At 49.4% G+C, this 26673-nt stretch overlaps 11 protein-coding genes across 11 annotated transcripts; 5 read left to right on the top strand and 6 right to left on the bottom strand.

Annotated features, from left to right (window-relative positions):
* Positions 1-311: 311 nt before the first annotated feature.
* Positions 312-809, top strand: LTR64_000356 (uncharacterized protein; the record flags this gene model as incomplete). The annotated part of the gene is made up of 1 exon (XM_064894741.1): positions 312-809. One exon carries the CDS (start codon positions 312-314, stop codon positions 807-809), a length of 498 nt encoding a protein of 165 aa, XP_064757428.1.
* A 719-nt stretch (positions 810-1528) lies between these two features.
* Positions 1529-5192, top strand: LTR64_000355 (uncharacterized protein; the record flags this gene model as incomplete). The annotated part of the gene is made up of 4 exons (XM_064894740.1): positions 1529-1683; positions 1733-4829; positions 4999-5127; positions 5184-5192. 4 exons carry the CDS (start codon positions 1529-1531, stop codon positions 5190-5192), a joined length of 3390 nt encoding a protein of 1129 aa, XP_064757427.1.
* An 842-nt stretch (positions 5193-6034) lies between these two features.
* LTR64_000354 (uncharacterized protein) lies at positions 6035-6328 on the top strand (the record flags this gene model as incomplete). The annotated part of the gene is made up of 2 exons (XM_064894739.1): positions 6035-6141; positions 6256-6328. 2 exons carry the CDS (start codon positions 6035-6037, stop codon positions 6326-6328), a joined length of 180 nt encoding a protein of 59 aa, XP_064757426.1.
* Positions 6329-6954: 626 nt separating this feature from the next.
* LTR64_000353 (uncharacterized protein) lies at positions 6955-8770 on the bottom strand (the record flags this gene model as incomplete). The annotated part of the gene is made up of 2 exons (XM_064894738.1): positions 6955-7569; positions 7973-8770. 2 exons carry the CDS (start codon positions 8768-8770, stop codon positions 6955-6957), a joined length of 1413 nt encoding a protein of 470 aa, XP_064757425.1.
* Positions 8771-9405: 635 nt separating this feature from the next.
* Positions 9406-11293, top strand: LTR64_000352 (uncharacterized protein; the record flags this gene model as incomplete). The annotated part of the gene is made up of 3 exons (XM_064894737.1): positions 9406-9891; positions 9944-9951; positions 10039-11293. The coding sequence occupies 3 exons, from the start codon at positions 9406-9408 to the stop codon at positions 11291-11293; spliced, it is 1749 nt and encodes a 582-aa protein (XP_064757424.1).
* Positions 11294-11566: 273 nt separating this feature from the next.
* SKI2 (Antiviral helicase ski2) lies at positions 11567-15643 on the bottom strand (the record flags this gene model as incomplete). The annotated part of the gene is made up of 4 exons (XM_064894736.1): positions 11567-12092; positions 12142-12407; positions 12458-12645; positions 12700-15643. 4 exons carry the CDS (start codon positions 15641-15643, stop codon positions 11567-11569), a joined length of 3924 nt encoding a protein of 1307 aa, XP_064757423.1.
* A 432-nt stretch (positions 15644-16075) lies between these two features.
* Positions 16076-19005, bottom strand: LTR64_000350 (uncharacterized protein; the record flags this gene model as incomplete). Its single annotated transcript, XM_064894735.1, has 2 exons — positions 16076-18427; positions 18643-19005. 2 exons carry the CDS (start codon positions 19003-19005, stop codon positions 16076-16078), a joined length of 2715 nt encoding a protein of 904 aa, XP_064757422.1.
* Positions 19006-20888: 1883 nt separating this feature from the next.
* SSC1 (Hsp70 ATPase ssc1) lies at positions 20889-23030 on the bottom strand (the record flags this gene model as incomplete). Its single annotated transcript, XM_064894734.1, has 3 exons — positions 20889-22109; positions 22177-22938; positions 23004-23030. 3 exons carry the CDS (start codon positions 23028-23030, stop codon positions 20889-20891), a joined length of 2010 nt encoding a protein of 669 aa, XP_064757421.1.
* Positions 23031-23355: 325 nt separating this feature from the next.
* On the top strand, positions 23356-24168 carry ATP7 (ATP synthase d subunit; the record flags this gene model as incomplete). The annotated part of the gene is made up of 4 exons (XM_064894733.1): positions 23356-23364; positions 23513-23792; positions 23880-24085; positions 24139-24168. 4 exons carry the CDS (start codon positions 23356-23358, stop codon positions 24166-24168), a joined length of 525 nt encoding a protein of 174 aa, XP_064757420.1.
* A 152-nt stretch (positions 24169-24320) lies between these two features.
* LTR64_000347 (uncharacterized protein) lies at positions 24321-25518 on the bottom strand (the record flags this gene model as incomplete). The annotated part of the gene is made up of 3 exons (XM_064894732.1): positions 24321-24477; positions 24536-25261; positions 25355-25518. The coding sequence occupies 3 exons, from the start codon at positions 25516-25518 to the stop codon at positions 24321-24323; spliced, it is 1047 nt and encodes a 348-aa protein (XP_064757419.1).
* Positions 25519-25870: 352 nt separating this feature from the next.
* LTR64_000346 (uncharacterized protein) lies at positions 25871-26481 on the bottom strand (the record flags this gene model as incomplete). The annotated part of the gene is made up of 2 exons (XM_064894731.1): positions 25871-26125; positions 26152-26481. The coding sequence occupies 2 exons, from the start codon at positions 26479-26481 to the stop codon at positions 25871-25873; spliced, it is 585 nt and encodes a 194-aa protein (XP_064757418.1).
* Between the last annotated feature and the right edge of the window lie 192 nt (positions 26482-26673).

Here is a 26673-nt window from a genome sequence, read left to right as displayed (position 1 = left end):
CTTCTCGGACAAATAGATCCTCCTGATATCTTCCTGGGCATTCCTCCGACGACATTATGTGTCGAGCTCACGTACTTCGGTTTAGCTGTGCACACGGCATTCTGATGGGCTTTGAGCCATGCAAGCTGGCACCATGTCCGCTCCTCAGGACTTGTGGGGACAAGCTTCCTCAGCAACCATACAGGTGTTACAACTGTCAACATCGGAAGGAGAGCAAGACCTCTCGACCAGCGACAGCACGCAGTACCACCACTTCCTGTGCTCCCCAGTCAGCCATACTAGATAGTGAAGGTATGGATGAGCCGGCAGCCATGTCACCCTTTAAAAGAGCTCAATCATTCCCGACCGCGGCGCCATCTGTATACCATCCCCTTCCCAACGTCGCGAGACAGCCCAAAGGTTGTGTACAGGTTGCAATACAACGACGGCCGAACTCAGCGAAGCCTTTCAAATTCACCTGCCAATCTTCGGACCACGTCCTGACCCCTCATTACCTCGGCCTTCCTTCACATCTTCCTCACCAAGATCACACATGTCCTCCATGTCAATTGCAAGAGATGCGGGTCAAAGGCGAGCAGGATGTGGTCAGACAGGCAAGATCACAATATCCGAAGTTGACGGTGGAAATGCTTATTCGAGATGGCACCATCAAAGAGTTCCAGGAGAAGCCTACGTGGGACCAATATGTCGACGAGAAGGTAACCGAAGAACGAGAGTGCTGGCACCACGTTACAAGGAAATGGACGCAGGATCTCAAGAAATGTCGGGTCCTCGTCGCTGAAGAAGATGGACTTGGCCTATTCGCTTGAATTGTGGTTTAAAATTCTTCTTGTTTATATATTGAGCTTCTGGTGGTTAGTGTTTCAAACAATGGTGGGCGTACGTCTTACTGGAGTTTATTAGGTATAGAGCTGGGCCGCCTGCAGCAACAGGAATGGCTGGCGATGCTTGTGGCATGGCTGGAGTTTAGGGGACGTATGGCTGCGGTTAATTTGGCGTCGGACATCGTTGTGTTTGAGGACGGGTTACCGAAATAGGTAAATGTGAACAGTAACATGTCCTCGTTGCTTCAATGGTCTTTTAGAGAGCAGGACAGTGGGCTTCTGCAGGTCATAGGAATATCTATAGTGCCGGATCCTGATCAGAACAGTCATCCTTTCCAATTAGTTTAGCTGCTTCTCGGGGCCCAAACCCCGGAGTTCACTATCCGAGGCACGCATAAAGACCCGCACCTCTCGCGATCACCAGAGTGGTGACTCAAGCAAAATGTGAGCCGCATGCATGTAGTATTGCATCAAACGAAGTGCTCCCAAGGCTTTCGGCTTCACGTTGAGATGATGCTCAACAAGTCCTGGCTGCGAAGTTGCTCGATGTCCTTTCTCATCGAGCCTTGACGCTCATACAGCTGATTGATCTGCTTGCCGAATATCGTTGACAAGGTGATCTTGACCTGATTAACTACTGCTTAGGGAAAGTTGATACTATCTTGCCTGTTCGGGACGGTCAGCCTTCGTGCACATCTCTCAAGATGGAAAATCTGGACGTGAAGCTGTTGAAGAGAGTTCTAGGTCGGCAAGGTCCTTATCGTTCGATCCATCAAGTCTATGGCGATCGTACTTGGGTAAAAGACTTAGATATTGTGAATGAGCTGGGAGGTCATACTGGTTGTGTCAACGCCTTGAGGTAGGTTAAGCTGCTGAGGCGAAATGGTGTGTAGCTGACTCTATACCAGCTGGTCTACAAGCGGTCGGCTGTTGGCTTCAGGGTCGGATGATACCTACCTGAATATCTGGGAATACAATCCTATCGACCAAGCCAAGCCCTTCACTCTTAATACAAGCGTCTCTACAGGCCACCATGCCAACATTTTCTCCGTCAAGTTTATGCCTCACTCAAACGACCGAACCGTGGTGACCTGCGCCGGCGATTCACAAGTGCGAGTATTCGACCTTGAATATGCTGCAGGAGGTCAAGCTACAGGTGATTCGGCGAATACAAGAAGCAGAAGGTTTAACAATTTCTTCACACAATGCAGATGGCTGAACGAGGCGAACACCAATGCCAAAGTCTACCGAAGCCACGCCGATCGAGCAAAGCGAATTGTAACCGAATCGAGCCCGTACCTTTTTCTGACCTGCTCCGAAGATGGTGAAGTAAGACAATGGGATCTCAGACAACCTTCTTCAGCCTACCCTTCTCCACGCGAAGCTCGTCATGGTTTCAGACGCCCGATGCAGGTTGCCTCTGGTGGTGATGCCCCTCCTCCCCTAATATCCTATAAGAGCTATGGGCTTGACTTGAATACAATATCCTGTTCGAAGAGCCAGCCACACTACATAGCACTTGGTGGTGCTCATCTTCATTGCTTCTTGCATGATCGTAGGATGCTTGGAAGGAACCTTGACGCTGAGAAGGGCAGACCAGTAACTTCAAAACCAGACGCGGAGACTCCTGAGGACGACTCGATGCGAGAAGCTACTAGGTGTGTACGTCGCTTTGCACCGAACAACAAGCGTAAGATGAAACCAGGTGATTCGAAGCACATTACTGCCTGCAAAATCAGCGATGCACGGCCCAACGAGCTATTGTGTTCCTGGTCTCAAGATCATGTATACAGTTTTGACATTGTCAAAGGTCCTGACGCACGAGATGCAGATCGTCGGGCTGACGAAAAACATCTGAGAACAAAATTGACTAATGAATCCGATCGCAAGCGCAAACGTTCCAAGCTAACTGCTTCCTCTGCAAGTAATGAAGATGGTGTCACTGGCAATCGAAGGATAAGAAGAGAAGTCGATCGCCAGGCTGAGATTGGAGAAACTAATGAGTCCGAAGAGAATGACGAGTCCGTTAGCACGCTCTTGACAAGCCATGAAAATCTCCTTTCAGAGGTACAGAAACAGAGCGAAAGGATTGCAAGAGCATTGGTGGAACTGAGGAAAACTTTGTTCGATTTCTCAACCGTGCTGCAGGGCGTTGAAGAACCCATAGAGCCCCCACAATCTGCTACACATTTAACACTGAACACACCTTCATACACCAAAGCGCTCGGACAAGCGATGTCTCTTCTACCTGAAATGGAAGAGGTCATGAAAGGTTGGACATATCCTAACACCACTGACGAGGATGGAATAATGTTGCAGAACGCGCTGAGAAGGAATCGTCAGTCCAGTTGGCGATTTGTACAGGCGGCTGGTGCTCTTTCGCAGACCCTAGGCGGAGCGGCACTAACCCCAAGCTCTGTGGATGACCCACGTCTCAAGCATTTCGAGACGATTCGAGGGGCGGCTCTTGAAGGCAAGCGCATAGACGACGAGCAAAGATTCTGTTACGATCTTGCCAAAGCTATCTTACTATGGCTTGGAGGTGGGAAGGAGGCTGTACTAGCAGGATTCAGGAGGCCAACAGATTTCAGAGGTGAAACAGATCGTTTTCCCTTCGACAAAACGACAAATGTATTGAACGTCGCTGAAAGATTGCGTGAATATTTGTTGCCCATTGCTCAGGAAGATAAGGCTATTATTGACCTAGGCACAAATCAATTTGAGCGAGAAGAACTACGCCAGCTCTTCCAGAGTCAGAAGAGTGCTGTACATGCGTTTACAAGAGCACTCGACCAGATTGAGCTCAAGATGAACCAGGGTCCTGCCAACACAATCTCCGGATCAAGTGATGAACCTCCTAGAACGGTCATGGACAAAGGTGCAGCTTGTCGTTATTGGGGAGAGAAGGTCTGTCGAGCTTTACTTATGGAGGCGGCAGAAGGTGTCACTTTCAATTTTGTTAATCGGGCCTTTGGTGGGTTGAGGGTACACATAATGTCCGACGATGAGGCGATTGATCGGCTACTGGATGAAGTTGTGGAAGGAGAAAGTATGGACGTGGATCCTCAACGCTCTTCGGTTAGTGGTACAACACAAAGCGAAGAACGGCAGACTGGACAGATTCCCCGTGTCTTTGTCGAGGAGGCGGAAGATGAAGAGCGTGAAGAGCGCGAATCGGCAAGTCGGAGCAGAACCCAGGGAGAGGTGGAGGAGGAGGAGGAGGAGGAGGAGGAGGAGGAGGAGGAGGAAGAAGACGACGACGGCGACGATGATGATGACAACGTTGCTGATAATTCTGATGATGAAACAGCCGAATCGGACTCGGAGGCCGAGGAAACTGATACGCTCCAAACCATTTTTGCAAGACGCAGAGGTCCTTATGGCGCCGGTTCCTTGTCAGCACAACGAGCTCTGGTCAACAGTGACATTGCCTACACATCACATACCAAGGTTTACAAGGGTCACTTGAATGTGCGTACAGTGAAGGACGTGAACTACTATGGACTTGATGACGAGTTTGTGGTATCGGGTTCTGATGACGGACACTTCTTCATCTGGGATCGCAAGACTACAGAAGTTGTTAGTGTCTTTGAGGGCGACGGGGATGTGGTAAATGTCGTCCAGGGTCACCCCTATGAGCCAATGATAGCTTGCAGCGGTATCGACAGCACAATAAAAATCTTCGGTCCTGGTGGAGACAACAGAGAACGATACTATGCTCGGTATGGAAAAGACATAGCCAATCCTGGTGGCGGTGGACACAGTTCACCCGGACATGGCATGAGAAGAAGACGACCACATCAACTTGACGATGGTGAAATAGAAGGAGATGCAGCTCGAACAGCCTCACGCGAAGAGCCAGAATTACCCAAATGGGACGATCCTGATACAGTTGCCAAGGGAGGCTTGAAATCTCGGCGTGTACCTAAGGACAAGTTCTACGAGATTTTCTCGCAGAACAATGCAGGAAGACAGCGTGAGATGGGAGGAGAAACTTTTATGACGGTGAGTGACCTCGACGATATCCTCTTGCGAGCATGGATCATGTTAAATGCTGTGGTCACTTGACAATGAATATCACAAACTAAGCACTCCCTCAAATCCGGTATGTTGAGGTTGAGTGAGTTTTTGGTATCCCCTAGTACCGATTCTTACTGATCTCTTGCTTTCCCAGGTACAGCAAGCGATGTTTGCCCGTTTATTACTCGCAGCTCAAAACGGTGAACTACAAGGCGTTGAGGCAGTGGGTGGACAAGGTCTAGGGGAGGGTGGTGGAACGCTTCTGGTGAATGATGACTGTCGAGTAAGTACAATTCTTAAGAAGGGTGTCCGGACCCTATTTCTGACGTGCTCCTTTAGACGATGTAAAAAGTAGAGCTTTGACTTGCTGCACAGCTAAAGCTTGTACGTGGAAGTTGCCAGGATTCAGTATACACAATGGAAAGAGCGATCACTTGCTGGTATCCAAGCTTGAGGGGTCGCGACCAGTATATAAAACCACTTGAATGCAATACTAGTTATCTGAATAGGCTGCTCATCGAGTTAAGCAGCCTTCAAGGGAGCCTTCCAGCAAAAGCAATAGGTGCGATCTCATAGCGTAGTGCTCGTCGCAATCGTAGTGAAGCTGAGCTGATTACTGAGAACGGTTGATTCGTCGATCGTATTCGGCAAACCTGCCTCAATCACATCTTTCGATGTAGCTGCCGCAGATCTTCGACGCCGTCATCCTTGAGATTGAACGCCTATCACGCAGTCCCGTCCCTTAGCTTTTCGACCTTCTCGCATACTCGAGCAGACTACAAGATGCGTCCGTCGACACAGCTATACATGCGGGCCTCGCAGGCTCTGCGATCGAACCACCATCCTGATCCCAAGAATGGAGTGTACGTCAGATCACTCAACGAGTATGGCGAAGCAGAATACTGACATTGAGGTATACAGATATCTCGGAGGCTGGGGTGATCTAGGTCAGTAACCTTCCTGAAGAGTTTATCGAAAGGTGGCATTCGCAGCTTCAGCACACCGAATCTTGAATTCCGAGTCCCAAGTTGCGACGAGCTATCGGAGCTGGGAATTAGCAGAAATACCTTGATGGGCTTGAAGTTGAGGACACAAGACTAACAGGGTTAAAACGAGTAGGCTCGATGCCCCAGAAGAATATCACATCCTATGCTGTTTCACCAAACAGACAGAGAGCGATGGCAGGTACCATGCACGCTGCGGTTTTCAACGTCTATCGCCGAACTCGACATCAGATCCTATACTTCTTGCCTCCTTTCTTGATTGCGTATGGCATCATGCAATGGGCTATTGAAAGGTATGTTTATGTTCAACCATTTGTCACCCGAGAATGAGGATGTGTTTGAGCCTGCGATGGAGAAGGCTTATCAGGGAAAGACTGTACAGTCAGGTGCTGACAACCTGTTTACAGGAACGAGTACCTCAACTCGAAGCCTGGACGAAACACCGCAGAGGGACAAGAGATGGACACTGTTACATCTTAGGTTTTTCATGTCAAAACTAAAAGGAGAGCGATACTGTGAGTGATGGGGCTAGCTTCGCGAGCGCAGCATGAAATTTGTATAGAGAATTCGAAAGAGTTGCTGCAATCACAGCGATTTTCTTGGTTTGAGCTGGACGACCGGCTCCTATGTTTCGAAGACTGTTTGTGTCTCGATGCCGTGCTTTCTACCTATTCTCGACAAGCTGCCTTCCTGGGCCAGCATGACCTCCTACCGAGGACACAAGTTTCTGTCTGTCAGTCTAGTTTCGAAGACCCTCACGTAACCTGTGAGGCGAGTCGATGCTGACGCTGTCAAGCTACCGAAGGCTGTCCTTATAGTAGGACTTTTTCTTGTTCGTATCCTCCCACTTAGCACATCGTGTTCCGTCCGCTCCAACGATGTCCATAGCAGTATTGTTCAAGCTATAAGGCCAACCTGTGCACACGAATCTTATGCAGAGCTCCTAAGAGACTGAGTTTTTCCGACACTTCTGTTTTCCTTCACTAACACTAGCACTCGCACCTGTCACTTACTTACTCGCTCGAACCCTACTTATAACATGCCAATATTGTCCTTAAACATAAATTTCCTCACAACGATTCTCAGCATCTTTCTCCTTTCCTCACTTATCCAGGCCCAATTTTCGGCATATCATGATGCTCACTCAACGAACTCAAATACCGATTCAACTCCTCCACCCTCTGCTTATGCGTCTTTACCCCTTCCCTCTTTAATCTCTCTTCCAACCTCTTCCTCCTCTGCTCCTCGAATCGTCGCTCTGCCTCGGTTTGTAAATGTCTTTTTACGTCTTCGTCCTTCTCGCCTGCGCCGGTTTCGAGTTTCTGGCCATCGTTAAGGCTAGTCTCGGGATGGGAGTCTTTGGTTATTGAGGTGTCTTCGTCTGCGAGATGTTTGAGGACGATAGAGCGGTCAACGAAGGGTTCTTCATAGGCAGCTTTGGCTGAGTCGGCTATGGTGGTGGTAATGGTTGTGGTGTCTGTGTCAGCTTTCGGTTTTAATTTCTTCTTTTTCTTCTTGTCTATGCGGCCGTCCGAGATGCCTTTGAGCTTGAGTTTGCCTGTGCTAGGAGTGGAGGAGTACTCGTCGGCTGGCATCGTTTCATTCGTTTCGATAGTGTAGTTGTAAGGAATGAGGGAAATTTGAAGTAGTGATTTAATGTTGGCTATTGAGTCAGCAGTATCGTTGGAATATTGTTCCGGAAGAACCTTTGTCTCTGACTTCTACGAGAACGACAGTCACGATGCAAAGTTCATGGGAAAGAACGACCTAGCTCCTGAGGTAGAGCAGCTGCCCTGGTACAACAGTGCGTGATTGGTACTGGTAATGCTTCAACGAGTAATGAAAGCCCATCTATAGAAGCGCGGAATAGTAAGAATGGATCTACAGCTTGGCAGTATCGTACTGTTGATTCTGACTTTGAACTTACCTCCCACCTAGCATTCTCTTCAACCCAAGGAAACCCGAGAAAACCCATCCTAAGATACGACCGATCAGGAATGGCATCCCGAACTTGAGCCAAGTACTCGGAGCGTCAAATCTGACCATTGGAATATCGTATGCGTGTGGTATTTCGGCTGCGTCTGCATTCCTCTCTTCCTCCAACGAAGATGGTTTCGCACTTACCGTATTAACAGCGTCTAGCACGATCTCCACAACTTCTTTCGGCTTGCTCAGAAATGGCGAGTGACTAGTTCTCAGCTCTCTATGGTAGACGCGGCCACCTTGTCCTCGCGCCATCCCTACCTGCACCCGCTGCAATACCACTGGCAGTCCTTTATCCTCGATTGTTCCAACATACCACGTTGGCACGTCTTGCCATCCCGCGTATGCGTGCTCGCCACCTTCGAAGAGAGCTTTGAGGCTCTGTGTTGTTAATTGGCTGACCCAGTACTCTGCTTCTTCGTCCGGCACGTCGTGGTAGAAGAGCTCACGAGGATCATCAACTATTTCGGCAAAGCCAGTCTCTTTGTCTACACGCCAGGAGGGTGGTGGCGTGCCGAAGAGAGGGTCCATGAAGGCGAGGCCTGTTATCGTGAAGCCAGAAGCAATCAAGATCAGCGCGACCACGTAGCCGGGTTTCGAGCTCAGCGATTCAGGTTCAGAACGTGTCTGGCTTTTCGAATTGCTGCTCCGAAACTTTGGCTGTGTCAAGCCTCTCACAGCGCTGTTACCAACCATGCCACCATAGGAGTGAGCAACGACTACTGCATTGCGGCCCTGAGTCAGCTCGGACGTTATCACCTTGCGAGCAACGTCAATGTCATCCTTGAAGGTTGCGCTGGGGTCCCCAGTCGTGGATCTCAGGGTAACAGAGAGACATTTGATGTTGTGCTCTTCTTGAAGAATTCTGATGATCTTGTCGTAGCAAATAGGTTTATGCCAGGAGCCAGGAATAAATATAAGTGTAGGTGTATCAGACATGAGAGCTCGTCGCCTTCGTGGACTGCCAGTTTAGGTGAATCCACGTTACCCTGTAATTATCGTTTATAGATTTATGTTATAGCTGTTCCTCGAGAATGAGTAGGCACGTAGTCGAGCTTCAGGTGTCGCAGGTGGCATTAGCAAGTCTGTCTCTCGACCATCGACTCACAGGCACCGCAGACCTTGGCCTGGATAGATCTGTGATAGCCGTCTGAGCAAGAGTACCTGCTTTAAGTAGTGTTTTGAGTGCTCAATTCATCAGCACTATCCTTAGCGAACAGACCGATAGATCGAGGTTTTAGTGAAGCTCCACTCGATATTGATCTGGATGTGACGATATGCCGTTCCTGTCACAAGCTCGATGCAGTGATAGGCACCTTGAGTCTGGTAATGTAGTGCGCCTTCCTTACCCACGAACCACGGAATAGAAGTAATTGCCAAGGCGTTCCTGCCGCGCGTTGTCCTTCAGCTACACTTCTTATGTCGGGAACTCTTTCGCCTATCTACTCATAGAGGCCACACATCAAGCAGCAGAACAGTATAGCGAGACTGCTGGAACGAGTCTTTAGAAAGCATCAGCATCACTGACTAGGCGCTGGGTTCTATAAAATCAAGCTTCCGCTGACACATGAACAATGGCTGGGCTAGCATCTCGTCTTGCTAAATTGAGTCCTTTTGGAAGCTCAAAAGATCCTGCTGACGATGACGATGTCGGCGAGTCCACTGATCTTAGCTCCATGGCTGGAGGTGGCCATACCGCACGCGAAACTCAACTTACACACCAGCTCCGTGTCGGCCAGGCTCTGAGATCGTTCCTGGTACGCGAGAATGTCCTTACCGAAGCTCAGGCTGGATTTGAAAACCCAGATGAATTGAGTGATCCGTTGCGGTCACTGCTTGACAGACCACACGTCCAAGTACCTCCTAAGCTTACAGACCGATCATATCCTTTGCCTGATTACTTTGTTAGCTCGAGTCATAACACATACTTGTCGGCCCATCAATTGTATGGCAGCTCCACTGCTGATTCATACAAGGCTACTTTGAGAGCAGGTGCGCGATGTGTGGAAATTGATGCTTGGGATGGCAGCGACGAAGATGAACCCAAGGTAACCCACGGTGTAAGTTGACCAAAGTATCCTGACCACATGTATCTCGTACTGACTCCTGCAGTATACACTGTGAGTACTCCTAGCTGCAGATTTCCGGTTGGACTCTGTCGAAGCGGTGTTGTGATCAGGGACGGCCTTCAAAGTTAACATGTCCAGAACGTCCAATATTCCTTTTCGTTCAGTATGTGAAACTATCCGAGACGTTGTCGACGAGGAGACCCTACAACAGGAAGATGTACCAGGCTACAGAGCAGCTCCGATTTTACTATCCTTAGAGAACCACTGTGGTGCTCATGGACAGAAACGACTTGCTGATATAATGAAGGAGGTGTTCGGCCATAGACTGTTGAGCAAGGCAGTTCGGGACAAAGGTACAGAGGAACAGCAAGGCACTGGAGGCCACATTACTTTGGCGGAACTTGAGAATAAGATTGCCGTCATCGTCGAGTATCATTTTCCCGGTGGACCAGAGGATGACGACGATGATTCCGACAGTTCCAGCGACGAGGACGAAGAGCAAAAGCGAGCTCGAAAGGACTATAAAGAGAAGAAGCAGACAGCTCCTGCCACAGTCGTTGTGCCGGAGCTTGCGGAACTTGGAGTCTACGCACAATCTGTGAAGCCTCCCAACAATGCCTGGTTCGAAGTTGGCATCCTTCAAAATTCCCCTCATCACCCTCTGATCAATGTCTCTGAGACTGGCCTGGCAGCTCATATGCCTGCTCACAACTCCAAGATCGTGGATCACAATGCTGAACACCTGATGCGAGTCTATCCAAAAGGTACTCGTATCAGTTCTGACAACCTTCACCCAGTCATATACTGGGGCATTGGCGCTCAAGTCTGCGCACTCAACTGGCAGACATTCGGAGCTAGTATGCAACTAAACGAAGCTCTATTCAGTGGCACAGATGGCTACGTCCTCAAACCAAAGTCTCTTCGTCAAGGAGGAACATTAGCCGTCGACTATCGTCGCAAGAAACTTCGTCTGCACGTTGCAGGCGCCTCAGGCATACCTATCCCAGGAACACGCAACGTCGACGACCTCAAACCCTACTTGACATGCACACTCGTCCACCCGACCGAGCCAGAGACGAAGAAGAAGACCTCGCCATACAAGCAGCATAAACTCAACCTGTTCCGCAAAGAAGAAAGCCCGTTACCGTCAGACCCTCTCTGGGACGAGGTGTTGGAGTGGGAGTATCCAGATAATGACCTAACATTCCTCCGCCTTCTGATCAAGAGTGACGATAGCTTTGCGCGGAACCCGATCTTTGTGGTTAGTGCAGTGAGGCTGTTGTATGTTCAACAAGGGTGGGTGTTCATCAGGATGTTGGATCTGAAGGGTCATGAGACGAAGTGTTGTTTGTTGGTGAAGTTTGAAATTATAGATGTGGATGAGCATGCCTAGGTTGAACAAGCAGTTCAATCAGCTCATTCTCGATTGTAGAAGATGGTAGAGCGCAATATACTTAACACGCGTATCGTCCAATGCCCCCGTCAGAGAAGATCCCGTGGCTCGCTGATAGGCGTGGCTTAGGCGTCCGCAGTGCGTCTTGGAGACCAAGTCTAGGTCTTCCTCGTCTAGAACATAACAAGCTCAACATGAGCAGCGCCAGATCGGCACATTTCACTCCTCAATTGCATCGTGGTTGGTAGTGTTCCACCACACCACACCCAAACACTACATATACAAACTCGCACAAAACACCACATCCCTCCTTATCATCTCCCTCGCCTTTTCCATCTTCTGATACAACGTCGGATCCCCGATCAACCTCGCCGCACTCATCACCTCCCTACACGTCTCATCCAACCTCGTCACAACTCTCACTATCGTCCCCTCCATCACATCCGTCAGATCCGTGATGCGGTTGAAACTCATCCCCAACGCCCAATTGTACACTACTTCAACGAGTGCGAAGCGTGGGTGTTGGTGCATGGCTGTGATAAGCTTGGCGGTGTTGGTGCTGGTGCTGGCGCCGCCTTGGTTTGGTGGACCGGAGGTTAAGGGAGGATTGGTTGAGCTGGCAATTTGTTCGGCGTGGGAGGTGTTTGTCAGGTCGTTGCTGCCGAGAAGGACTTGGTGTTGGACTTGGACTTCAGCTACGCGGTCGATGATTTTGTTGATTGATGCGATGGCGGAGATGAGGTGTTCGGGTGGAGAGGGTAGGTCGTCGGTTTTCTCTTGGAAGACGAAGGCGGAGAGCCTGATAGATGAAGGTTAGTGGTTGGATAGAAGCATGAGAGTGAACTTACAAAGCCACGATGTCTTCTGGTTCGTAGTCAGCGAAGATGTTTTCAAAGATACATTCCGACAAGACAAGTTCATCAGAAGAGTGAATCTCGCAGGCTACTTTGCCCTTGAGCGATACTCGCGACTCTTCATCGACGAAGCCTAGGTCTCTGAGCACTTCGACTCTCTGGTTGTAATCTGGCAGCAGCGCGAGATTCTGGTCAGACATCAGCAACTTCAAGGATTGGATATTCTCTTTGATCAGCCATTCATCGTGCTGCATAGCATACTGGAAATCATTAGCTTACACACCGATCAGAGACCAGCAAATGCACTCACGTGTTTCAAAAAATCAGGGCAAGATAGGCATTGAACACCCTGGCAAGCTGCTTCGACCTGAGCCCGCTCGTTCAGCAACTCTCGAACTCTTAGTTCTTGCACCTTGCTCCAGTCTTGTTCATCATATACAGCAGTCTGCCAGTCGGAGTAGTTCTCGATGAAATCGTTTTCGACCCATTTTCGGGATTCTGTGACGGATTTTAGTATGGATGTACCAACCTGAAAAAGTAAGTAACGGGTACCTTTTGGAATTTTGATATACCACGGGGGTCCTCTAACCTTGACCATAGTCTGCGTAATCATCTCAAGATCATCTAGTGCGACATTAACGACTGATGTCTTGAGTTGATTGGCCGATCGCGGAATTTTCTCAAAAAAGCCACGGAAACGTGGGAGACAGGGCAACATATCGGTATCATTTCGTTTTGCGTCAACGTGCTCGATAGCAAGAACTTTGAAACCACTGGTTCGATAGCCGTCCTCGACAAGCACACCTACTGTTCGTTTTCCATCTTTCTTGAAGACGATTAATCTTCTCATCATCATGGTCCTTCGACCGATTGGTGTCTGCACTAAGAACATGTGGAGCTCTTTATTGATAACTTGATAGCGCATCGCTGCATCATGGCAAGCTTCGAGGTCGACATCACATATCTTACAGGGTTCGCGCTTGATCTTGTCGAGACTAGCTTGGGACAGCTGTACTTGCTTCTCGTGTTGTGGCAGCAGTGCCTGCGTTGCATTTTCACTGAAACTTCGCTTGATCATCTCCTCAATCTTGAGTGCCTCTACACGCATCAAGTTCAAGATCATGTTGTAGTGGAGACGGAATTGTGATCGCAGTTTAGTCGGCTGACCAAGCATCATTTGGCGGAGCTCGGCAGCGGGAGGAGCTTCTGTCTTGCCAGACGCCACGATAATGACAGTTCCGACTGTATCTAGACCACGTCGGCCCGCACGACCAGCCATTTGCGTATACTCACCTGGCAGCAGGTTTCTAAACTCTCGTCCATCATGCTTGCGGTAACCTGAAAACACAACAGTTCTGGTCGGCAAGTTCAGACCCATTGCAAAGGTCTCCGTCGCGAACAAGACTTTGACGAGTGATTTGGCGAACAGTATCTCCACAATCTCCTTCACAATTGGCAGCAACCCACCATGATGTACAGCGACACCTCGCTCAAGCATTTCTCTGATCCGGCGAATTTGTGGAAGAACACGATCTTCCGGCTTGAGTCTCGCTATCGATTTTTCGATGGTCATATGGATTGAGCTCTTCTCAGCCGCAGTGCAGAAGTCCTGATTCGACAAGGACTCCGCATTCTCCTCACATCTCTTCTTCGAGAAAACGAAGATACAGCAGGGTAATAGGTTTTGCTTCTTGAGGTGGTTGACAATATTGACCCAAATCGTTCGGTCTTGTGCTGCCGTTGTTCTACCTCCACCACGACCGGTTCGTGCAATGTTACCTTGGCCACGATTTGCAGGTGCTCCACCACGGCCACCTCTTTGCTGGTTTGCGCCTCCTCGCTGTTGACCCCCTCGAGGCTGCTGACCTCGGGCGCCACGTTGAGGAGGACCACCGCGTGTCGAAGATGTTGTCTCGCCTGCCTTCTGCTGTTGCTCCTTAACTTTGTCAAGACCTGATAGGATGTCGTTGGCTGCCTTCCAGCCCTTTTCCACAAACCGCTTCTCTGAATCAACGATCTTGTGCATATCCTTTCCAGCCCACAAGTAATGCTCGAGCGGCACAGGACGTTTCGGCGTAGATATGACATAGATATTCTTCTTCTTCGTCCTTCCTACCCACGACGCAAACTCATATGTGTTCGGTACAGTAGCCGACAGCAGAATGAGAGTGACATGCTCTGGAAGCATGATAATTACCTCCTCCCAGACAACACCTCTTTCTAAATCATTCACATAATGGACTTCATCAAAGATGACAAACTCGACATCTCGGATCAGGTCAGCACCACGATAGAGCATACTTCGCAAGATTTCGGTCGTCATGATTAAGCAGCTAGCTTCGGAGTTGATCTGTACATCGCCGGTCAGAATGCCGACATCGTCGAATACAGTCTTGAAATCTCTGAATTTCTGATTGCTTAGAGCTTTGATTGGGGAAGTGTAGATAGCCTTTGTCATGTGCTTTGCTGCTAGAGCGATAGCATATTCCGCCACAACAGTCTTTCCGGCTGACGTGTGGGCTGCCACAAAGACAGAGTCTCCATTCTCGAGATGGTATACAGCTTCTTTCTGAAAGATGTCGAGTTCGAAAGGCCAGGTCCGAGCCATGTCGGGTACCAGCTCCTTGAAGTTAGGAATATCCTTGTTGACATCGACAACATGTGCCCACTCTGTTCCGCGTCGTGTCGAAGAAGACGCTGCAAGTTCACTTCTTGGCTGTAGAGCAGCAAATTCAACAGGTAATAGGTCGTCCAGATCAGTATCCTCGTCCTCTTCATCCTGTTCGGAACTGGTCACATCGGACGTATCTGCTACACCATTTGTGTGACCATTGGCTGTAGGTTGAGTCTTCAGATCGTCTTCGGCATTCAGCACTTTCTCAACATCAGTAGCTGCATCTTCAGCATCTTTAGTCTTCTCTTTGAAGGTCATGCCACGAGTGAAGCCAGGTGGAATCGACAGCAAGCCATCCTCAATACCAAAGTTAATGATACGATCCAATCCACTCTTCTTCCCAGCAGATCTATCAGCTTCATCTATTCTTGCTTGGTCTTCGTACGCCTGAATAGCATCGACGCCATCAAGGCCACCAGGAGCAAACGGAAAGAATCCAGCAGCCCCACGAACAAAATCAGCACGACTTGCGGGCTTTCTCAGGATCGAGGTTGAGTTCTTAGCGGTAGCACTGCTTGCCGGCACTGTGACTTCCTTGTAACCAGTAACCTTGCCCTCGAGACCCTCTCTGATGAACCTCGTAACTGTGCGAGTCTGAGTAGGTGCTATTTGGCACAATTCAGTATAGTCAGTTTGGTAATCCCACCGCTGTTGCAATTTGTTCAGCCATTCAGCACTGAAGCTCTTGGGCGGTGTGAGAAATTCATCCTCGAGCTCTTTTTTGATCTCTTCTGAAGTCTTCTTTCGTGGAAGAAGTGATGTGGTTGCGTCACCATTTGACAACCCTAGACTGGCAAACTTTTCTATCAACAACTCCGACATGTTCGAGGAAGGTAAATACAGCCCAGCGAGACATTCGTCGCGCTCTCAATGTATCATGGGGACCAGCAAAGCAGAGATGAATATTGAATGGTAGCGTGATGACCTTCGTAAATGCCAAGTGGAAGGCACGATCTGCAAATCTATAAAGGGAAGAGTTCTGGCCACTATTCGTGAATGTTCTGTCCTCTTACGCGGCCACTTTCTAGACAAATACCATTAAGTCACTCCAGAAGCCAATAGATTGCACCAGCAGATCTTGCTAAGTGAAAGATGAAAGTGAAACCTTGTGCTATTGCTCTCGGCAATGAATCTACAAGGTGACACACATTAAATTAATACGTAGATAGACATCCTAATACTGTACAAATTAGCACTAGGCAGGCATGATGTCTGCGCATGCGCTGTAAGCTCTCCTGTACAAAGACAAGGGTCCTACCGCTTATTACGAGTGAAACGTCCGTTAGGCAATCGTCTCGACGGCGTTGACAACTTGTCTTCGTCCTTCACCTTATCCTCTTTCTTCTCTTTCACATCAGCTTTGCTGACTACTATTGTATCACCGTCTTCATCAGCACTGATCCTGCTAGATACAGGCATATCAAGGTCATCTTCCTTGCTTTTCTCAGTCCCTGCTTTGCTCGAAGCAGCTGTGGCTATGCTCGTCCGTCGACTTTCCCTCCTCGATGCGATGCGTCTGCTGCTGACTTGAGGAGACCGCTTTACAGCGGGCTTGGTATCCTCTTCGACAACCGCCTTGACATCACCCATAACGGCGTCCCGGTCTTGCACTTTCTCGGCTGGAATTTCTGCTGGTGCTTGAGCTGTTGAATTTGGCGCACGTTGTTCTTCGGCAGGTGCGGCATGTGCGGCATCGATGCCCTTACTTGGTTGTTCAAGCTTTGCATAAGGTGGTGGAGCTGCTTCATTCTTGTGAACGCCATCCATATGCCTCGGCGCTTCTGGTCGCATTTCGTGCTCTTGGTTGGTTTGCACGTCTGTGCCGACGCTCGACATGTCAGTGTCTGGCATCACTCTATGGGGGCCAGTCACTGGTACTGCGTCTTTCGCAGGCTCGACCTCGTTGTGGTTCTCGTCAGTTATCTCTCTTTTTGGCGTCACCTCTCTAAACCCAGTTGAAGCCTCTACTTGACTTTTGTGCGGCTCTCGATCATGACGAGGCGCCTCAGACGATCGACTGGCAGACGTGACAGTGTCACGCGACTGTTCAGTAACCAGCTTTGACTCAGAGATGTTGGAGCTTGAAGATTGTGGAACAACAGGCGCAGGATTTACCAGAGATGGTTGGGGTTGGGACGACGTGAGCTGCTGTGGCTGATGGTTATATGTTGGTTGAAAACCTGGCCAGCCCGGTGTAGTGTAAGCAGGAATATTTGACCTTGTCGGGGAAGGAGTGCCTGCTGGCCCTACTGGCCAAGCCTGCCAGAATGGTCTAGATATCTGGCCTCGATCTTCTTTTTCCTGCTCCTTCTCCTTGATCTGCGTCTGGGGTATGGACTGGCTGTGAGGGCCATCGCGCATCTCCAGATCATTCGAATGTTGACGTTTGTGTGCACCCGCATTTACAGGACGCCAGCCTGTGTTCACTGCTGCAAAGCCTGTCGAAGGGCGAAATTGGACCTGTGGCTCCATAGGCGTGGGTGTGCTCTCGGCCCTAGAGTCCTTATGGTCATGCGGTACCTGATACTGCTTGCCAGCTTCGATTTTGTGTGATGGTAGGATCGAGCTAGGACTGATTGAACGTTGTGGTGGTTGCTGTTTCACCGTGATTGGGGTCTCAGCTGGAGTCATATCACGTCTCTCAGCCAGTAAACGCCTCGATCTGATCTTGTTATTCTTCGGATCAGCCATTGTGCCGCCCGTGCCGAGTCCATCTCTCTCTTCTGCCTCTTCTACTTCCTTTACCGGGACACCATAAGCGGCAAGAGCTTTCTCTAGACTCCCAATTGTTCCTTTGGGTTGTTCGTGGTTTTTTACAATGTGGCATTGCAAACCGTGTACTGTTCGCCAATCGATACGTCTGCAGCCATCGTGATTGCACCTCAAATACATTTCTGTGGATGGTTCTGTAGGGTGATCTTTACCTCCTGGCCCATACCAGGTCCAGATACCGCGGTTGAGGGAATCAATCCTTTCGCAATGATGATGTCGATTGGCAAATGCTTCCGACATTTGATATGGGTGCGTTGTAGAAGGTGTACGCTTGTTGCTAGACCCGTTACCAGGTGGACTCTTATCTTCGCCCGTGCTCGCCCTTGCTGGTGTGTTTTCAATAGGTTTTGTGTGAATTTTCTGCACACTATCCTTGCTAGCAGACGCTTCTAAATCTGGCGAGGCTGTTGCTGGTGGTCGAGAATTTACGGCTGCGAAGCCACTATGAGGGGGCGGCTGATTTACTGCAGCAAATCCAGAAGAGTTTGGTGCTGGAGGTGGAGGGCGTGTATCATAGTGAGAAGCGAATTGTCGTTGAGGTCCGGATTGTGGTGTACTGTTCGGGACTGGAGCAGGCGTAGACATATGAGAAGGCTCGTGGGGGACATTTGGCCCATAGGGAGGTGCATTCATCCCTGTTGGCCGCGGTTGATTCGTCACAGGTGGGCTTTGGGCAGGTCCTGGTTGCTGATAGAAGGGACCGGGTTGGTAAGGATGCTGAGGTAGTGGTGCATGGTGCGTTATTGGACTCTGATAGTAACCATATGGAGGTCGTTCTGCTGGGTGGGGTGGGTACTGTATATGTTCTTGCGGCCTTGTAGGTGGTGTTTCGGACTGGCTTGGATGGGAAGTTTGATGTCTTTTAGCTGGTGGCGGAACAGTCGAATATGGTGCCGAGCTGGGCGACATAGACACAGAGCTACCTGATACACGTCTGCCACCTGCGACGCCATCATCTATAGGTAGTCCTCTCTTCATTCTTTTGAGACGGTGGCGCAAGCGCTTGTGAGAGTAAGCAGGGTACAAAATATGGACAATATGCTACTCACTGTTTCTTCATCCTCTAGCTCTTCGTAGAAACGTTGAAAAGAGATGTCCTCTCTATTGCGACGCTGCATGATTAACGTGTCTCGTCGAGCACGAGCATCCATGATTGCTCTAATCTTGGCGTCTTGCGCGGCGCGGTGACTAGCAATTCTGCCATCCATACGTGCTCTCTTTTCTTTCAAGAGATCATGCCTCTGGATATTGCGGTTCTCGATGGACTCGAGCTCGCTAAGTCGATCGGATAGTGTTTGCTGGTTCTCAAGTGCTTGCTTAGATGGTGCCGGTGGAAGACCAACAGGTCTCTCGAATCCACGAAGGTCAGCTTCCGAAGAAGAGACATCACTGTCCTCATTCTCAGGGTCCATGATAGAGTGAACAGGCTGGCCTGGTGGCATATAGAGAGCCTGGGGTTGCTCACGTGAAACCCAAGGCGAAGGTCGCTGCTAGGACGATGATGTCAGTTGTGGTTTCAGTGATTTCGTGGCATTAAACCGCGCCAATACGATGCGAAGCCCATGCGATCGCGAACGTAAGCTTTAACGGGACACTCTTGCTAATTCAAAACCAGCGTGGGCTTGCTATCATAAACACAATGTCACTGCGACAGCGTCCCGAGTAATGGAATTGGCAAAAGACGAGTGCAGTGTGGTAGTCGAATGACCTGTTTGGTGCGCATCTCGATGAAACAACGACGATAGACGGTGCAGAGTAGACCCCAGATATGTGGAGAGGTGCATGAAAGATTCTTCATGGGTGGTGGGCGATGGGAAGGTATACACGAGATGCGAGACAGAAGGAACAACATACCTCATGATGATTCAGGATAGGTGAGCGATTATTATGATTCGGATGTCCTGTATATATTGTAGCCATCTGGAAGGAGGCTGGATGACCAACTTCGGAGGCAGAGAGGATGCGCAGGTGAGATGTGTCGGTTATTACTATGATACAATAGCGGAATAGGAACCCAAGTTGAGTAGAGACGTGTTTAATCCTAGCCGGCTTGCAAGCGCTGGCGCAAACGAATGTGATAGTTAATGCGATACTTAGTAAGAAAACCAGAAACACGGGAAGGAGCGACCACAAGACGCAAAAGAGACGAGCATGATGTTAACAGGAAATCACCCATTGGGGAAAGGACCAATATGGGTTTAGATAGGCTACGGTGGAGAGCAAAGGTGAATGAAAATGGTCGAGACACGCGATAGTATCAAAGTGGATCAATAGAACCAGTAAGAATAGTCTTTGTGCAGTAAGACGTGCTAAGATACGCCTACAATACCACGTTAGCGTGGGAGCTCGAAGTTGACATGTTCTCAAGCGCTATGCATGACCAACTCGTATGGATTGTATTAGAGCAGTGAGTCAGTCTACGGTAGCGAAGGTTCCAATTGTATGGCATTTGTAGCATTGCGGACACAGGCGGCACTGCGAAATTGACCGATACCAGAGATGGGACTACGGAACTATGATTGGCCTTTGTTTCGTAGTATTGATCATTACAGTGTGTTTTTGGAAGCGTCAAATGGGCAGCTAGCTTATGAAATGGACACATCTCCTCGTATCGTGCCGCAAATCATACAGCTCAGAGACATCTATTTTGCTAATTAGCTTGGGCGACTGCTGCTCCATCGAGTTTGCTCTGCGGTGAAATCCTTACTCGAGTACGAAATATAGCGTTAAGCTTTGGCCGCTATCTGTTCTCGTGACACCTCATGCATGTTCACCAAATTAGGTTGCTTCGGGCTAGCTTCCAACTATTCGCATTGGTGCATTATTCTCCTCAGATCGAGCTAAAAAGATACCAAAGAGATCACCTTTCTCACGCTGCGTACACTTTTAACCAATGTGCGGACATTACGTGATCATAGTACATTAGCATAGAGAAGATTCTTCGAGTATATACAGAAAAGCGGAGAAATTCATATTCAAACAACGAGCAAACATGTTGCTCAACTTCTAAATGCACCACGCCTCCTGTACTGCTGCTGCAAGTATTCACATGCTTGTGCTCGTTAAGGTGTTAACTGGGTTTGCTCTCGCCTAAACATGTTCGAGCTCAACCCTTCATGCCTGAGTCGATCCTTGCAGAAGCTCGACAAAATGATAAGACAAGTCCGCTGAAGCTTGAATTTTCTTGTGTCCCTCCCTCGCACCCCATAGAGTTGACAGTATCGACCATCAGGATATCATTAAGTATAATACAGAATGCTTTTGCCATCACAACGCCACTTCATCTATACATCTCTTACGACTTGTTCTCGCCCTGTTGCTCGCTACCTGGTGGTGGGGTTTGTTGGCTCTCTCCTCGTGCCTTGTGCATTTTGTCGAATAATGTGAGCGCGCTGGTTTGGAGCTCGTCGATCTTCTGCTTCATCTCCTCAGCAGTGGCGGTGCCCTCGCCACTCTGATTTTTGGCGACGTATTCGCGGAGAGAAGTGATCTTCTCTCGAATTTGATCAGCCTCGGCCTTGTCGAGCTTGTCTTCAAACTCCTTAAGCGCTTTCTCAGTATCGTTCAGGACACTGTCAGCACGGTTGGCAGCCTCAATGGCCGCCTTTCGCTCCTTGTCAGCTGCACCGAACTTCTCAGCGTCACTGACCATGTTCTCGATCTCAGAGTCTGACAGACCTGAGCCAGAGGCGATGGTGATAGATTGATCCTTGTTTGTAGACTTGTCCTTGGCGTGAACGTGGACGATAGAGTCTGCGTCGATGTCGAAAGTTACCTCAATTTGTGGGACACCTCTGTGAGCTGGTGGAATACCAACAAGCTGGAAGTTGCCAAGTAGCTTGTTGTCTCGGACAAGCTCACGCTCGCCCTGGTATACCTTGATCTCCACAGCGGTCTGGAAATCTGCAGCAGTAGAGAAGATTTGAGACTTCTTGGTTGGGATGGTTGTGTTTCGGTTAATCAGTCGGGTAAAGACACCTCCCAGCGTCTCAATACCAAGAGACAATGGGGTAACATCGAGGAGCAAGACATCCATAACCTCGCCAGCCAGAACAGCGCCTTGAATAGCAGCGCCCATGGCAACGGCTTCATCAGGGTTGACGGATTTAGCAGGCTCTCGGCCGAAGATGTTCTTGACGGATTCAGTGACCTTGGGCATACGGGTCATGCCGCCAACGAGGATAACTTCGTCAATTTCCTTGGCGGACATGCCTGCATCCTTGAGGGCTTTTCGAACAGGTTCAACAGTTCTCGAGAGAAGCGGATCAACAAGCTGCTCGAGCTGAGATCGAGTCATCTTCATGTTGATGTGCTTTGGTCCCGAAGCATCGGCTGTGATAAAGGGCAGGTTAATGTCAGTTTGCGAGGAGGACGAAAGCTCGATTTTGGCCTTCTCAGCAGCTTCTCGGATTCGCTGGACAGCCATTCTGTCGTTGGATAGATCGATGCCGGAATCTTTCTTGAAGTTCTGGACGATGTGTCGCACCAGCGTAATATCCCAATCCTCACCGCCTAGCTTTCTTGGGTGTTAGCGTTGTGACAAGGTGTGGTGAAGGTGAAGAAGGGAAAAAGAGAGTACTTACATGGGTATCACCGTTTGTGGACTTCACCTCGAACACACCGGCGCTGATCTGCAACACCGAGATGTCGAACGTGCCGCCACCCAAATCGAAGACTGCGATGGTTCTGTCGGCTTCCTTCTCAAGACCATAAGCAAGGGCGGCGGCAGTAGGCTCGTTGACCACACGAAGAACATTGAGACCTGAGATTTGACCGGCATCCTTGGTAGCTTGACGCTGCTGATCGTTGAAATATGCAGGAACAGTTACGACAGCATTCTTGACTGGTTTACCAAGATATGCCTCCGCTGTTTCCTTCATCTTTTGTAAGACCATGCCACCAATTTGGGACGGGGAGTATTTCTGTCCACGAGCCTCGACCCAAGCATCGCCGTTTGTGTGCTGAACGATCTTGTATGGCACTTCTTTAATGTCTTTCTGGCACTCGGGATCTGTATACTTTCGGCCAATCAATCGTTTTGTGGCAAAGAGAGTGTTCTCTGGGTTGACCACGGCCTGGCGTTTGGCGGATACACCCACAAGACGTTCACCCCCTTCTGTGAAAGCAACCACGGATGGCGTCGTTCGAGTTCCTTCGGCATTCTCTATGATACGAGGCGTTTTTCCTTCCATAATCGAGACGGCACTGTTCGTGGTACCAAGATCTATTCCTATAACCTGACCCTTAACCTTCTCAGTACTCGTGTCAGGATTTGTAGAGGCATATCTTGTGAAGATCGAAGGACTCGTGCGTGAGAATCGAGGAAGAACCGATGAGCGCGGCGCCTGTTGATGAGTTAGAAGATGCTCGACTTGATGCTGTATCGATGTGATATCGCATGGTGACTTACCGAGCGCAGCAACCTTGATGCGAGCATTACGAATCGAGGTGTAACAGGTTGAATTCAGATGTACAAGATATATTACACGAGAACGGTGATGAAGGTCGGATGAAGAAAGCAAGCTGGAAAGGAAGTGAAATCGATGTCGATGATGGTTGTATATCGAAGATGAAATTATTTTGCCAGCGAGGACTTTGTCGAAGATTAACGATCGTAATAGAACTTGAGAATGGTATCCACTTCGGAGATGAAAAGAGCTTAGCCGTGGTCACGTGGGTCGACTTCATGGCTGCCGGACTAGCTGCGTTCTTCACTCTCCCTGGTAGACCACGACAGATCGCACCACTCAACTCTGCTCAAGATGTCTCAAGTATGTGACCCTGGGCGTCCTCCCGGTAGTTCTGAAGCTCGTCGCGTACTCGACACCGGAACGACGACGCGAAATCCCCAATCTGCACCAGCAACTGCTTCGAAACCCTCACATTGATTCTTTGCGGGACTAAGCTAACAGATCCTAGACAACTCGAGCAGCTGCGAAGCTCGACTGGAGCAAGATCGGATCTCAATTGGGCCTCAAAGGTCAGACAGCTAGCTCGCTGTCCGCCTTCAAACAGCGAAACGACAACGCAAGGCGCAGAGTCCAAGAACTCCAGAGCCAGCCACAAACTGTCGATTTCGAACACTACCGAAGCGTGCTGAAGAACCAGGACGTCATCAAGGAGATTGAGCAATATTACAAGACATTCCAGCCCAAGACCTATGATGTGAGCAAGCAGATCAAGGCCATTGAAAGCTTTGGTGAGTTTTTCAAAACCTGCGTCTGCAATATATGCGCGGAAATACGTGTGAAGCTGTCCCTCAGTTCTTGAGCTGACAACCGAACAGAACAGGTAGCCCTCAAGAACGCAGAGGAGACCAAATCCAAGGTCCAGGTTGAGCTCCGCAGTCTCGAGAAGGCTCTCGGCGACATTGAAGGTGCCCGTCCATGGGAGGAGACAACTGTTGATGAGCTTGCCGAAGCAGCTCCAGAAATCGACAAATACACCGAGGAGTTGGTCAAGAAGGGTAGATGGATGCCGCCTGGATATGAGGTATGTTTACTTGGTACACTGAGCGAGAAAGGAAATACTGACATGTTGGACAGGACAAATTCCCAAGACTTTCCGTCTTGTAAGAAGCGCGGTGGTCATACGCATCTATGCGAGAACCAACGTTTTCAAGCCAGTACAGCAGTGTATAGTGGAATAGATTGTCTTCTAAAAGTTCCTTCTATGTCTATCGACCTTTGTCGCTAATCTGCCTTTCTACAACTCTCAGTATTGACCTCTACTTCTGGAACGCCATCACGGAGTATCGGAAACTGCCATTCGCATAACCACGTCTCATAGCTCGGAAAGCCTGCAAGAACGCAATCCCATCTCGTCCCTGACTGAACGCGAACGCCCACAGCGACGGATTTTGTATCAGCGACCAAGTAATATCCCTATTTCGTTTCGTCAGCACGATTCACATCGTCACACGCAATAGAAAAAACAACTCACCAAGTCTGCTTAACATCCTCACTAATATCCTTCGGCTCCCCACCCCCCAATACCTCCAACCCATTCTCCCTCGCCATCCCCACATACTCTCCATCCGTACACAACGGCGGCAACAACATCCCATCCTCAATCGCCTTGATATCCGCATCTCCCACCTTCACACTCTCGCTCTTGAACCAATCCGCAATGACCAGTTTCCCGCCCTGCTTGAGCACCTTTTGCGCATTTGCGAAGAAGAGCGGTTTGTTGGGGAAATGAGAGAGGGCCTCACTAATCCAGACGACGTCAAAGGAGGCGGATTGAGCGGCGAAGTGTTCGCCCATTTTCTCGGCGTCGAGTTCCAGGAATTGGACTTTGCCGTTGTTGGGGCCGAGGGGGATGAATTCTGAGGAGTCGTTGGTGCTGTTGTCTTTACTTACGTCTGATGCTGTGCTTTGATCTTGTTGCTTTGCCGCCGCGGTCTTGGTGAGTCGTCGTGCCATTTCGACTTGCTTCGTGGATATCGTGATGCCTGTGACTGTGGCGCCGAGCTCTGAGGCGAGATAGCGAGATGTACCGCCGATACCACATCCTACGTCGAGGACTTTGAGTGGTGATTGCGTTGCTGTTGCTGGGAGCTTGGCAGTTTCGAGTAGGAGCTTGATGAGATTGACTTGTGCCACTTCTTTGGTCTCAGTTGCTTTGGCTTCTGGCGTAGGGTAGTAGCCATGATGGATGTGTTCGCCCCTGGACTGGTCTTAATATATTGCCCATACCTTCGAGAGAAAGTGGTGCCAGGCATGATAGTGCCAAGACTTTTCTGGTGGGATTGTAGCTTACCATAAATTGAAATAGTAGTCACTGGCCAGATCGTAATGAAGCTTTATACGATCCTTTAGGGCATTCATCGTTGTATGGGCAAGGCCCAAGGGTGTGTCATATTGCTGACTGAGTTTTGTCTCATTGCTGGCCACAGCCGGCAGAGGCTGTTCGGTAGTTGCCATGGTCGTGTTGAATCCTACAGGGTTGTAGATCTACAGTGACAGGACGTCGAATGAACAAATCAAGAATTCTCCAGTTTATCGCGATAGAAACCCGTGTCGATCAAAACTTCGGCACGAAAGTCAAAGTTATCAAATTTAGACTCGCAGAATGGACGTGTCAGGCATGTTCAGCATCTCAGCAAATTTATTCCTCAACCTTATCTGGCACCCACGTTTGCCTCCCAAAACGTGTCTAACAACGGACTTTGCCTACCCTTCACCACAATAGTCTATCCTTATTCGAACAGACAGAGTACGAAGACTTGTCATTACTGCACAAGCTCAAACCAACGCCGGATTCAAGGTCCACCAATCATGTGCTGGTCAAGTCCGTAGTATTCGCAGTCTGCGACGTTTGACTTCCTGCAGACATGATTGTAAGGATCCCAGCAGCACAAATCTGGTTATATATGCCGTTCGAGCCACCGGTAGAATCTGACGTTGCATTGTCCCTGGGCGGAGCCGTACGGATGGGAAGATCTAAGCCATTGTGAGCGGCTGTCACTGTCGAGGAGCTGGCATCATGGCCCCATCCCCTCTCTCCGTCGTTGACAACAGCAGCATGAGCCTGCGGGCGATACTAATCTCTCTGACCATGTCGTCAACTAGACCGCGAGACTCCTCTAGCACAGTATTGACCTTCTCAAGCCTCTCAAGGTCATTGTTTGAGCCGTGCAAAGCGGGCCATTCCTGCATATACCGAGTCTGGTTCTCTAACCTTGTCGCAAGATTCTTCAGCTCAGTCACTTTGAGCCTAAACGCTTTGACGGCCGGCAGGTCCTGGAACACCCCATCTTTGAAGACTGCAAGCGCCGATACCACCTGTCTTTTGCCGACTGCAATAGCTTCTTGCTCTGCTTTCTGGGGGTCGACGTGTAGTACTCTGGCTATGCTTGCGACGATATCCTTCTGCAGTCTGTTCATTTCTTCCTCAGTTGGTGCCGGGACATCCTTCTGTTCATCATACTATGTATCTGTTGGAGTCTCCAGGTGTATAGCTTTCACGCCTGTTGTGGGGTGGTAGGTATAGATAGCCTCGTAAAGTGTTGGTTCTTGTGATCGCGCTCTATCCAAAGTTCCTTACGTTGTTAAGGATCCTTCTTCTTGACACAACCG

Source organism: Lithohypha guttulata (genome assembly GCF_036872675.1).
Source record: "Lithohypha guttulata strain CCFEE 5908 chromosome Unknown scaffold_1, whole genome shotgun sequence".
In the NCBI taxonomy this organism is placed as follows: domain Eukaryota; kingdom Fungi; phylum Ascomycota; class Eurotiomycetes; order Chaetothyriales; family Trichomeriaceae; genus Lithohypha; species Lithohypha guttulata.
This window is presented reverse-complemented; position numbering and strand designations above follow the sequence as displayed.